At 44.5% G+C, this 13,045-nt stretch overlaps 1 protein-coding gene across 4 annotated transcripts; it reads right to left on the bottom strand.

Moving 5' to 3' along the window:
- Positions 1-858: 858 nt before the first annotated feature.
- Positions 859-9,294, bottom strand: Gm14147 (predicted gene 14147). Of its 4 annotated transcripts, none has more exons than XM_006500521.4 (7): positions 8,780-9,294; positions 4,691-6,623; positions 4,106-4,179; positions 3,519-3,879; positions 2,213-2,806; positions 1,897-2,134; positions 859-1,047 (listed from the first exon to the last, which is right to left on the bottom strand). In XM_006500521.4, the coding sequence occupies exons 2-3, from the start codon at positions 6,577-6,579 to the stop codon at positions 4,146-4,148; spliced, it is 1,923 nt and encodes a 640-aa protein (XP_006500584.1). In that variant the 5' UTR covers positions 6,580-6,623; positions 8,780-9,294; the 3' UTR covers positions 859-1,047; positions 1,897-2,134; positions 2,213-2,806; positions 3,519-3,879; positions 4,106-4,145. The 4 variants fall into 4 exon arrangements, with proteins under 4 accessions (XP_006500584.1, XP_006500585.1, XP_355352.1 ...); XM_006500522.4 differs by having other exon boundaries at positions 1,897-2,415; positions 2,743-2,806; XM_355352.9 differs by having other exon boundaries at positions 1,897-2,806.
- Between the last annotated feature and the right edge of the window lie 3,751 nt (positions 9,295-13,045).

Genomic DNA, 13,045 nt, shown 5'->3' with positions numbered 1-13,045 from the left:
TCACGAAGAGACACAAGCTTGTTTAGAGGTTTTTTTTAAACAGTGATTTGGTTGCAGGAAGCCAGGGCTCCTGTCATCTTGGAAGCCTCTCCATCTCTAGTTCACATGGCAGTGCAAAACATCCCTTGTGCCCTGAAGAAATCTCTGCCATCTCAACAGGATATGAATGGCTGGGCAGAAATACAAGCTGTGGGTTACCCAGATTTCAGGCTACAAAAACACAGTGTTTTGTGAACAGAAGTCAGGGCCCTGGTGAACATCTCCATACCCAATTATAAAGAGATTTTGAAAACACTGAGATAGGACAACTGCAGGAGTTAGAACTCATATGAATTGTTCCAAACCGAGTCCTTTAACAAGGTGGCTACCCTAACTCCACATGTCTATTGAGGAAGAATGTATTTGGGCTTTCAAATCCAGGAAGTGCAACCTGTCACAAAAATACCAAGCATTCTGAGCAGGAGGGTCAGGAGTTCTTAGCCAGCCTAGGCTACATATCAAGATCTTGTCTCATAAAAAATAAAGGAGAGAATTGTGCTTAAATTGAGTAGACTTGAAGGACATTTTGCTAAGAAAATAATCTACAAAACAGAGAACAATGTTGCCTAATTGAAGCCTAAAACACAAATCTCCACTACTGATAAACAATAGCAGGATGGAGAGATGTTTGCAGGATGCATTCTAGGCAGTATGTAAGAGGAAAGGGGCAAATATGTAGTGCACAGGATGAAGACCACAATGAATCATGAAAATTAGTGTGCTCTCATCGTTGGAAGAATGGTGCATTTGGAAGACAGACATGTTACCTTGTTCCAGTATCCAGACGTTTATACAGATATAAAATAGGACACCGTAACACACAGTTCAAACACAGAAAGTTTACTGTACATACAAAATTGTCTGTGTATTCCGAGTTGTTTAAACCACACAATTTGTGTCCAGTTTCCAGTATATGATACTCTTGGTGACACTACTGCCTAAGCAGATCTTACACCCAGATCTCTGTGGATATCCTCAATGGTTGATATTCACTCGGCCACACAATGCCTAAAATCAGAAATCATTCACCCTTCAGTATCCAGGACCTTTTTTTAAACTTATTATTAGATATTTTCTTTATTTACATTTCAAATGCTATCCTCAAAGTCCCCTAAAACCTCCTCAAGACCCTGCCCCCCAACCCACCCACTCCTGCTTCGTTGCCCTGGAATTCCCCTGTACTGGGGCATATGGTCTTTGCAAGTCCAAGGACCTATGCTCCTATTGATGGCTGATTAGTCCATCCTCTGCTACATATGCAGCTAAGGACACAGCTCTGTGTGGTACTGGTTAATTCATATTGTTGTTCCTCTTATAGGGTTGCAGACCTTTTTAACTCCTTGGGTACTTTCTCTAGCTCCTTCATTAGGGGTCCTGTGTTCCATCCAATAGATAACTGTAAGCATCCACTTCTGTATTTGCCTAGCACTGGCATAACCTCACAAGAGAAAGCTATATCAGGGTCCTGTCAATAAAATCTTTCTGACATAAGCAATAGTGTCTGGGTTTGTTGGTTGTATATGTGATGGATCCCTGGGTGAAGCAGTCTCTGGATAGTCCTTCCAGGACCTTTTTTAAAGGCCATCTTCATGGTTCATTTCTGTAGGTATTGATTGATGCCACTGCTTTAGAAGGGACCCAATAAAAGGGATCCCCCTCTCCACTGTACAATGCCTGTCAGTGTTGTATATGTCTGGGGTCCGGGTCATGCAAATGACACTGTTTCTTTAGACGTTTTACTTGGGATGTGGTGTCCATTCCTAGGTAACAGAGAGGACAGCACACTAGCTGACACCTCTTATCCCATATACACAGCAGTGTACTTGGTAGATGGAAGGGATTTGAGCTACACCTTACCCTGATCACTTGACTTCTGCTGGAGAGAGAGGAACTTTGCCCCAGTGAGGAAGTTCCCCAAGTTGCCTCTTATAATCTTCTTGCACAACAGAGGGTCATGGTAAGGTGCTGGGTGTTCCTGAGATGAGAAAACGTTTTCCTTCTCTTCTTGCTCCCAGTCCACCTGGCTGCTGATGCCACCTCTGTCTCCCGTGCCACTTCCCTACCAATCAGCAGGACACTCTTCCATCAATGAGACCTGAAAACAGGGGTTTGGTAAGATTACCAATTGTTAGCCAATCATGCCTTTCCCATGGCATGAGCAAGGAAGCATAACCTGTGTGGCCATCTTCAGTCTACTGTGTTAGGGCTTGGCAGGCATCTCCTGCACTGTTCACCATGCAGATGAAACTGTTCTCAGACTTTGTCCCTTGTTGAGTGTGTTCCTAGGAGTCCTTTGGGGCCCCAGCAAGAGGCCATTCAGGCAGTAAAGGCACTAGTCTTGGCTGGAGACACATAGCTGCATTAGCAGCAACATCCCTATGGAGTATCAGAAAGAAAACAGCTTGGATCTTGTGAGATACTGTTGAAAATAAGAAAGACAGCATATACTAGCATGTGGGCATAAGGAGGAGTGTGAATCTGATGACTTAATTCCCTAAGTTTTCTTAGGTGGTAGAAGGTAGCAGGAGACCATAACCCACCCAAAGGAAAACCCTGCTTTCAGACCAGAGGGTCTTAACTTGTTTTCTTACAACAGGTTGTTATCCATGATCATGCTTGGAAACAGGTCCTGCTCCGGCTTCAACTATTAAACACTTCATATTTCACTTTGGCTCCACTCAAAACACAGTTGGTGGACTTTACCTTTTAAGCTCTCGGATGCCCTGGGGTAGTGTGCACCATGACATGATTTGGCTTCACATGGCTCCTATGAAGATGAACTGGTTAATGTTTCAGATAAGGGTGTAGACAAGACAAAACAAATTTGGAAAGACAACTAGAGTCACACAAAAAAATATGACAATACTTTGGAATACAGATTCTCTCCATTTCAACAAAATTTCAATAGCAACAAGAATGCCAAAGGAATGCTCTCTCCTCTCTCTCTCTCTCTCTCTCTCTCTCTCTCTCTCTCTCTCTCTCTCTCTCTCTCTCTCTCTCTCTGTCTCTCTCTCTCTGTCTCCTGTCTGTCTCCTGTCTCCTGTCTGTCTCCTGTCTCCTCTCTTCTGTCTCCTCTCTCCTGTCTCCTCTCTCCTCTCTCCTGTCTCCTCTCTCCTCCTCTCTCTCCTCCTCCCTCCTCCTCTCTCCTCCTCCCTCCTCCTCTCTCCTCCTCCCTCCTCCTCTCTCCTCTTCTCTCCTCCTCTCTCCTCCTCCCTCCTCCTCTCTCCTCCTCTCTCCTCCTCTCTCCTCTCTCCTCCCGTCTCCTCCCCTCTCCTCCTCTCTCCTCTCTCGTCTCTTCTCTCTCTCTTCCTCTCTCTCTTTCTCTCTCACTCTGTGTGTGTGTTTGTGTGTGTGTTTGTGTGTCCCTGTCTGTCCAAATAGGGTGAGTTTTGAGGGTATCTGAGTAATGGTGGGTTAGAAGCAAGCTGTCTAGCAAGCCAGGATGGTTTTATGAACTGCACCATGAGCAATGGGCTCACCTGTTCATGTCCACTCTACCTTGCTTATGAACACAAGATGGACATTCTCTGCACTCTCCTTGCTCTGTTTCTGGCTCCAAACCGGTAAGCACCAGTCATCTTGGACAGAAGCACAAGTAGATCAGATCAGACACTCTGGGGTCGAACTCTGCTTCCAGTGTCCACTTGCTCTTCTAACGTCCCATGGGTACATCTGGAGACAGGCAGCTGATGATCTCTACATGCCTGGAAGTTCCTCTGAGGTTTGGTTTTCCGATGATGACCTGCATGTCATGGTACCTTGTTTCCAGAATTATTGAGATCTATGGAGTACTTTGCTTGGCTGGCAAAACTGTGGAATCACCAGCCAACATGAACCAACCTAGAGGGCAAAGTCAGGACAACCATGAGTTCAGACCTTCCTCCCACAATCCATGCTGTCCTTAGGTCGCAAAGGACCTGAGAAGGGTATCACACAAGCCAGACACACTCTGTTAATCTGCAGACACAGGAAGAATTTGCCCTTAGTTTCATACTGTGGTGTAGACATGGTGCCCCCACCCCCGGCACCCAACCATGGGAAATTCCTCCCTGGCTCTCTCCTGTACCTGTGTGCATCCTCAGTAGGCTGCTCTTCGCTCTCTGGTATCATTTTTCAGGGAGCACAGTGCCTCTAAATGCTCTTCAAACAGACATAAGAAAGGGAGATCTTAGTAGAAATCTTCAGGACTTCTGCTTCACTCTACTGGCTCTGTGCTGGCATGGGCCGTCAGGCTGATTCTTCTCCAGTGTTCCACTGATCCCTTCACCCACCCTCCTCCAACACCCTGGCCAGGCTCCAGACACTGTCCTCTGCCCTCTACATGTGGTGAAGTTACTCACAAAGATACTGTGGGATTAGATTTAGCTGTGATAATACATTACAGGCAACCCCTAAAATGTATATTCTTGTAACCTGTTTATTTCAAAGCATATCATTTAGTCCAGGAAACTCTTTCAGTGAGTGCAAGCATTTGCTGCCAAGGGAGGGGACATTAATTCATTCCCCAAGAAAGATAGGGTGTAAAGACGGAACTGACTCTGGCCGGTTAACTTCCATGCACATACAGTAAATAAATATTTTTTTAAAGAAATTGACATTATTTTAAACAAAAAACCTAGAGGTAGAAGTGCATTGTAGTCTCTCCACTTACCTGATACCATGGCTACCTCCCTGGCTCTTTTGACTCACAGCCAGGTCTCTGTTGTTGGTCGGGTGCACTCTCTTTTCGATTGGCAGGCAGCAACATAAAGTTCGCAGGCCTCTGATTAAACCATTCCTCAGGGTCCTCCAGACCCGTCTTTGAAAGGGGGCCTGGGGCGCAGTCTGATGCCTGCCATGGAGGTGTCCCTGGAGTGTATTTGGGGAGGATGGTCTGGACTCTCTCTGTTGTATAGCAGGACCCTCACCCTTGGCCTCCTTCCTGGAGAATGGAGGTGATGTAACTTGTGTGTTCATGATGTCCATTGACCCAGCTGTAGTCACAATGTGGAGCTGTCCCATGAGGTTCTCCTGAGGCGAGACTGGTGAAAGAGGTGGGTTGATCTCTCTGGATATGTTGGTGCCCTCACACTGGTCTTCTTCCACAGAGGTATGATGAGAAGAAACACACTGTGAAGACCCCTTGCTCTTTGAATAGGTAGATCCAGCTTTGGACACACCCATGGATGTCTGGAGGGTGTGGATTTTCAGTGATGGATGTTCCAAAGACTCTCCAGTAGAGCTTTCTTCTGAGGTGTCACTGATCTCTGTCTCCCCCCAGATGCTCCTCCTGTAGTGAGCCTTCTGGACAAGCTGGGGGCAGATACTGTGGAGTGGAGTTGTCTCCTCGTTGAAGCAGTTCCGCGTGGGTGGCATAGAGTGGCTCATTGTAGTTCTCTTTCCCTTTTCAAGACTTTCTGATTCATTGGGCAAACTGAAAGTGGAATGTGTAGGCACACTAGATGCCCTCCTTACAGCTGTTTGGTTTTTTATGGTTGGCTCTGTGCTTCTCAACATTCTATCACATAGCCTTGGATCTGGTTTTTTTGTTGTCTTGTTTTCCCAGGCTGACTGTTGTTTGAGCATTAAATAAGTAGCCATCACCTGGTCGAATTTTTTCTCCCGCAAACTTTCTCTTATCTCTCCTGGATTGTATCCCATGACACCCATGAGTACCATTATAGAGGGGTCCGGGTGACTCTCAATGTTCTCTCCCAAAGAAGCGGGAGAAGCTTCGTTGTCAGGCTTTAGCCACTTAAATCTGGCAATGTCATGGACTGTTGGCCTCTCTCCAGGGTTGACAGTTAGCAACTTGGCTATCACCTCCCAAAGTTCTGGTGACAGACTGAAACTCCTAGGGTACTTTCCTGCAATGATCTTCTGCTTTATTGCTTCATAGCTATATCCATTGAAAGGAAGGCACCCTGTGGCCATAAAATAAAGCACAACCCCCAAGCTCCAGACATCAGTGGCCCGGCCATCATACCCTCTATCTTCAAACAGTTCTGGGGCACAGTAAGGGAGGGTTCCACAGAACGTGACCAGCTTCTGGCCCATGATTATCTTGGTGCCCAATCCAAAATCAGTAAGCTTTACATTTCCTCTGTGGTCCAATAAAATGTTTTCTGGCTTTAAATCCCTGTGGACAATCCCTTTCTCATGACAATACTGGAGGGCATAGACCAGCTGTTTAAACAGCCTGTGGCACTCCACCTCTGCTAGATAGCCAAACTCTTCAATTCTGTTCATCAGCTCTCCTCCCACAGCATGCTCCAGAACGATGAAAATGTTTCTGGTGGTGTCGATTATGTGTAAAAGTTTAATAATATGGGGATGGTCAAGGGATTTCATGATTTCAATTTCAGGTTGGACAAGGGGGTTTTTCCTGTTTTGGGGGAGGATTTTTATTGCTACCTTAGTCTGGGTGACGAGATGGTTCGCCAGTTTTACATCCCCAAATGTTCCTTGGCCAAGAGTTGTTAATATTTCATAGTGTTCTGTTAAGGCAGCTTCTTCAAAGGTGTTAGACCTGAGGTCCTGACATACTTGCCATCTCTTCATCTTCGCTGATAGGTCAGTTGGTTTGTGGTCAGTGTCCACAACACCTAGGGATGCAAGATAAAAGGGAAGTAGATGTGGGTCTAAGAGAAACATTTATAGCCTTAAATTCCTGTGCTAATACAAACACAATAGTGGTCCAAATGATCTAATGATGCATGTCACAGTTATAGAAATACTAGAACAAGCAAAATCCAAAAGAATTAGAATCAAGTTCAAAATATGAATTGATGAAATGGAGACAAAAATAATACAAAGACCAAAGTAACTGTCTTAGTTTGGAATTCTTAGGTGTGAATAGCCTCCGTGACCAAGGCAACTCTTATAGAGGACAATACATATTTGGAGCTGCCTTACAGGTTCAGGAGTTCAGTCCATTATCACCAATGTAAGAATATGGCAGCATCCTGGCAGGCATGAAGCAGGAGGAGATGAGAGTTCTACATCTTCATCTGAAGACTGTTAAGAGAAGACTGTCTCTTCTTAGAAGTTAGGAGTAGGAGCTCAAAACCCACCTGGACAGTGGCACACTTCATCCAACAAGGTGAAACCTGTTAATAGTGCCACTCCCTGGGCCAAGCATATGGTAACAAAGACTTGTTTATTCTAAAGATAACAATAACAAGTAATCTTCACCAAGATAACTCATAGAAATAGGAAGATACGCATTAACAATATTAGAGAGAAGATAATGCAGTATACAACAAATACAAATGGAATCCAGATATCCAAACAATCACTAGGGAATCTCTTAAAAATGTTCCAATGAAATGGAAAAATCTAGAAGAAATTGATGAACCTCTAGATACACGTTAAACTACCAACTAAAACTAAAAAGAGGGAAAACATCTAAACTGAAGACTGTATGAGTCAGAGGCAGTTGATGGCAAAAAGTTACAGTGTTTTCTGGGTAAAGGAGGGAGTTGCACATATGAACTCACAGCATTGTGACCTGCTCAGGCTCAAGTCAGTCAAAATCTCAGCATGAAGAGGGGAGGTGGACAAGAAATCACATACCTAGCTGATGAACCCTTCAAAACTGATAGCTGTCAGGAGAGCTATCAATTTTAAGGATGTGGACCCTTAAGGATAAGGTTGGACAGACTACTTTTCAGTGGAAGGCCACATACCTGAGAGGATAAAGACAAGAGAAACTGTACTTGATGGCCAGACACAAAATAAAAGACCTAAGCCAGGATAGTAGGAAATGCCGAGCAGAGGATCTGGGAGGAGTTAGGGGAAAGGATAAATACAACCAAAATATCATGTAAAATTCTCAAAAATCTAATCTCAAACAAAAATGCAACAAGATTTAAATAGTAATTTAAAAGAATTTCTTAACAACAATGAAAACAAAAAAGGCCAGACCAGACAAACTCATTGGTGATTTCCATCAAATCTTTAAAGCACCCACACCAGTACTTCTGAAACTATTCATTAAACTAGAAAGAGGAGCAGGAGCAATCAAGATTCATCCTTAGAGAATGTATTATGCAGATACTGAGGCCACATGGACACAGTAACAAGAGTCATAGTAACAGAGTCAACAACTGTGAACACAGACACAATAATCTTTAGTCTGAGAGCTTAATGCCTCACACAGAATTCAACAGCCCTTGAAAGAACCAAACTTCCTGATCAAGATGGATTCATCCAGTCATGCCAGGGCTGCAACAACTTCCAACGATTGACAACGACGCATAAAAATGGAAGGGCAAGAATCACATGCTCAGCTGAAGAATGGAATTTTCATTTAAAAAGAAGAACATGGATCTGAAAATCACCCTGTAGTGTTTGACAAGCCAGTCCAGAGATGCTGGCTCTCAAGTGCTGAAGCATAGTTAGGGCAAGGTGCCTGTAGTAAAAGGGATTCATTAGGAACGTAAAGAAGAAAGAAGGGACTGGGATACAGGTTCTTAGATTAGGTGAATATTCTTAAAGTGCATTATGTGCATATTCAGAAATGTTTTAGGGAACTGTCCTACTTTATGCTTAATGTTTATTAACAAAAGCTTTAAGAAGTAAATAAACAGCCATGAAAATTAGTAGGTAGAAAAACACAAATTGAAGATAATTAATGATGATAATTTAAACGATGTAAAAAAATAAAATCTAAAATCAAAGAGAAACTAAAAAAAAAAAAAAAGGAAAATTAAAACCAGTACCTGCAAACCTCAAGCAGTAAAGTGAGAAAAGGGCTCACCGTGTCAAAGTCCAAGCAGGTTCACCAATATCCGAGTCCAAAACCGTTGCCAGTATCCAAGTCCAAACCTTTGCCAGAATCTGAGTCCAAAACGTTACCAGTATCCAAATCCAAAATTATCACCACAGTCCACGTCTCCCAAACCACCACCAAACCACTCTCCACACCAAACCAGCCTCGGGCAGTACATTATATGGGCAGGTGTCTGTCATTTCTCACAGTGGTTCTTTGTGAGGTCAGAGCAAAACATGGACCAATGAGGGATGGCCACACTCCTGGTCCAGAAAACTGTATTAGCTACTCTGCAGTCATTGCTACCAAGTGCCCAAGCAGAAGCAACAGAATGGTTCATTTTGGCTCACACTTTGAGGGAACAGGGAAAGCATGGTGTAGAGTGGTAACATGTGGCTGTTCACACAGTACTGCTGGTCACCCCATGTCCAATGCCAGGTCAGAAAACTCCTTCCTAGAGCTAGAGCCCACCTTCTAACGCTAGATTCCAGCTTCCCTTCACAGTATTACCAGCTAGAGACCATGAGTTCTGACACAAGTGTCTATAGGGGATTTTTTTTTAAATTCAAACCACAACAAGAACGGTCTCCACTTTAAAGGAAACAGAAACAGTAATAGGAATAATGATGATATAGGTCCCCAAACCTCTATGCTTTAATGGCTATAGACTCTGGTTGCAGGAAGTCTCTAAAAAAGAACCAACAAGTTTCCACACCACTGCCAGGCACCGGCAACTCTCTGCCCCGTGGTACCTGGCTGGCCAGTCACTGGCAAGCAATGACCAACCTGTTTTTATCACATGGAGTCTCTCTGACCCAGAGCTCCTGAAATGTCTCCACCCAGGTTGCTAGGTTCCCACAGGCTGGATCTGCCATTGAAATGGGAAACCTAGACATTACATCTTGTCCTCATGCTAAAACCTTCCAAAAAGCCTAATTCTCTCCTGCTTCCTCTTTCTCTGTCCAACTTGGAAGTCCCTCCTACTGGCCCAGTGATTGGCTCCTTCATTTATTAAGGGATTGGTTCACAAGAAGTCACCTGGGTATGTGACTCCCTCCTTGTCCACAGCCCCTCCCAGGAGAGCAGAATTAGCATCAAAATACAAACAGCAGCAGGCCCATCCACAATAGACTGATATTTACCAGTAAGAAAGAGAACCCAGAGGATGTTCCTATGTCCTTTGGGAGTAGGACCCAAAATCTGTGCTAACAACTGTCTGTTACAGACCTCAACATATCTATGTTCAAAGTAGTCATTTCTCTATATATACTTGCTGTCCAAACTAAGCCCCTCACTGTTGTTGTCCTGTCACAAAATATTCTTTTTCAAACACCCTAGGGAAAGTTACTAAAGTATGTGGGACTTAGAGGAAGGGAGTTTGTTCATAGCTTCTCCAAAAGACTCTTGTTAGATTTCTCATCAGAGACCTAGAAGCCCAGGAGACAGAAGGCAGACATCTTTGTGATGATCAAAAGAGAGGAACATCAGCCTAGAGTCCTACAGACAGCAAAAGCTGTAGGCATGGGAGATAGAGAATCTTCAAATGTCAAAATCTCATCCTGTTCTACAACAAATTGCCTTAGACTGGGAAATATATAAACAACAGAAATTCATTTCTTTCTTCAATAATTTTGTTGAAGATGTTTGCTGGTCCTTTGAGTTGAAAATCTTCATTCTCATCCACTCCTATTATTCGTAGGTTTGGTCTTCTTATTGTGTCCTGGATTTCCTGGATATTATGAGTTAGGATCTTTTTGCATTTTCCATTTTCTTTGATTGTTGTGCCAATGTTCTCTATGGAATCTTCTGCACCTGAGATTCTATCTTCTATCTCTTGTATTCTGTTGTTGATGCTCAAATCTATGGTTCCAGATTTCTTTCCTAGGGTTTCTATCTCCAGTGTTGCCTCACTTTGAGTTTTCTTTATTGTGTCTACTTCCCTTTTTAGGTCTAGTATGGTTTTGTTCATTTCCATCACCTGTTTGTATGTTTTTTCCTCTTTTTCTGTAAGGACTTCTACCTGTTTGATTGTGTTTTCTTGTTTTTCCTTAAAGGACTTGTAACTCTTTAGCAGTGTTCTCCTGTATTTCTTTAAGTGATTTATTAAAGTCCTTCTTGATGTCCTCTACCATCATCATGAGATATGCTTTTAAATCTAGGTCTAGGTTTTCGGGTGTGTTGGGGTGCCCTGGACTGGGCGAAGAGGGAGTGCTGGGTTCTGATGATGGTGAGTGGTCTTGGTTCCTGTTAGTAAGATTCCTACGTTTACCTTTCGCCATCTGGTAATCTCTGGAGTTAGTAGTTATAGTTGACTCTGTTTAGAGATTGTTCTTCTGGTGATTCTGTTACCTTCTATCAGCAGACCTGGGAGACAGATTCTCTCCTCTGAGTTTCAGTGCTCAGAGCACTCTCTGCTGGCAAGCTCTCTTACAGGGAAGGTGCGCAGATATCTTGTGTTTGGACCTCCTCCTGGCCGAAGAGAAGGCCCAAAACAGGACCTTTCTCAGAAGCTGTGTTGCTTTGGCAGTTCCCAGAAGCTGTCAGCTTCTGTGGTGCAGACTCTCACCTGTGCAGACTAAATTCCTAAGTTCCACGGAGTCCTGGAACCAAGATGGCGACCGCTGCTGCTGAGGCTGAGGTCTCCTCCCAAGCCAGGCGAACACCTGTCCTCTGGTCCGGAAGGTGGCCGCCTGTCTGCTGCCCGCAAAGGGTGCTGCCTCAGCGGCTCTGTGCTTCCGCCTGTCCCAGAAGCTGTCCGGTTCTCTGGCGCACCCTCTCACCTGTTCAGACTAATTTCCTAAGTTCCGCGGAGTCCTGGAACCAAGATAGTGACCGCTTCTGCTGAGGCTGAGGCTTCCTCCCGAGCCAGGTGGACACCTGTCCTCTGGTCTGGACGGGAAGAGAGGCCCCTTGGTCTTGCAAACTTTATATACCCCAGAACAGGGGAATGCCAGGGCCAAAAAGTGGGAGTGGGTGGGTAGGGGAGTGGGGGGGGGGTATGGGGGACTTTTGGGATAGAATTGGAAATGTAATTGAGGAAAATACCTAATAAAAATATTTTTAAAAATCCTCTACCAGTATCTTGAGAAATGATTTTAGATCTGAATCTTGCTTTTCAGGTGTGTTGGGGTATCCAGGACTCGCTGTGGTGGGCATACTAGGTTCTGATGATGCCCAGTGGTCCTGGTTTCTGTTAGTAAGATTCTTTTGTTTGCCTTTTCCATCTGGTAAGCTCTGGTGTTAGATGTTCTAGCTCTTTCTGGCTGGAACTTATTCCCCCTGTGATTCTTTAGGCTCTGGCAGCACTCCTGGAAGACCAACTCTCTCCTGTGTCCCAGTGATCAGAACACTCTCTGCAGGCAGGCTCTCCTCTTGCAGGGAAGGTGCACAGAAGTCTTTAGCTCAGATCCACCTGATTCCTGGGGTCAGAACCCTCCCTGGAGGCCAACTCTCCTCTGGCAGGGAAGGTGTCCAGAGGTCTGGGTCTCAGCTCAGTCTCCTGGCTGAGGATGGAGGCCCAAAAGGACCCTGTCCAAGAACCTCTGTTGCTTCTGCTGCCCACGTGCTCTCCTGCATGGACTGGTCTCAGTGATCCCAAGATTCTGGGAGTGCTACACCTGCCTTTGTCCTTTGACCCTGTTGCTGCTAGCACAAGACCCTCTGGGTTTTTTGGAACTGATGTTGCATTCCACTCACCAGTGATCCCAGGGTCCCGGGTGTCCGAGGGTGCCTGCAGCATGGAGAGTCCTCTGGGGACCTTAGGGTCCTCTGCTGAGATCGCCCTGAAGGATCAGCGGAATTAACATAGTAAAAATGACCATCTTTCCAAAAGCAATGTATAGATCAATGCAATCTTCATCAAAACTCCACCTCAATTCTATACAGAGATAGAAGGAGCAATTCTCAAATTCATCTGGATGAAAAAAAAAAACAGGATAGCAAAAACTATTCTCAAAAATAAAAGAATTTCTAGGGGAGTCACCATCCTTGACCTCAAGCTGTACTACAGAGCAATAGTGATAAAACCTGCATGGTATTGGTACAGTGACAGTAAACAGCTCTAGTTTTGGGACCTGATGTTGGAACATGTGGCTCACAAAAATCTATGTTGAATCTTCAGTCTGATTTGAGGCCTTTGTGGTAGCAACCCAAGTGTTCACAATCATGAAAGAATGTGTCCCCTATAGAATAGGGCCTGACACCAAATCCCAACACTATTGCTGATGCCATGTTGTGCTTGCAGACATGGGTCTT

Source organism: Mus musculus, chromosome 2 (genome assembly GCF_000001635.26).
Source record: "Mus musculus strain C57BL/6J chromosome 2, GRCm38.p6 C57BL/6J".
Classification (NCBI taxonomy): domain Eukaryota; kingdom Metazoa; phylum Chordata; class Mammalia; order Rodentia; family Muridae; genus Mus; species Mus musculus.
Note: the sequence above shows the minus strand (reverse complement) of the source record. Positions and strands in the feature narration are given on the sequence as shown.

Excerpts from the sequence above, each read along its gene's own strand:
- Gm14147 (XM_355352.9), bottom strand. The coding sequence starts at position 6,579 with ATGAAGAGATGGCAAGTATGTCAGGACCTCAGGTCTAACACCTTTGAA. Across the intron at positions 4,180-4,690 it reads GGAGGTAGCCATGGTATCAG|AGCATTTAGAGGCACTGTGC; the intron begins GTAAGTGGAGAG and ends GTCTGTTTGAAG.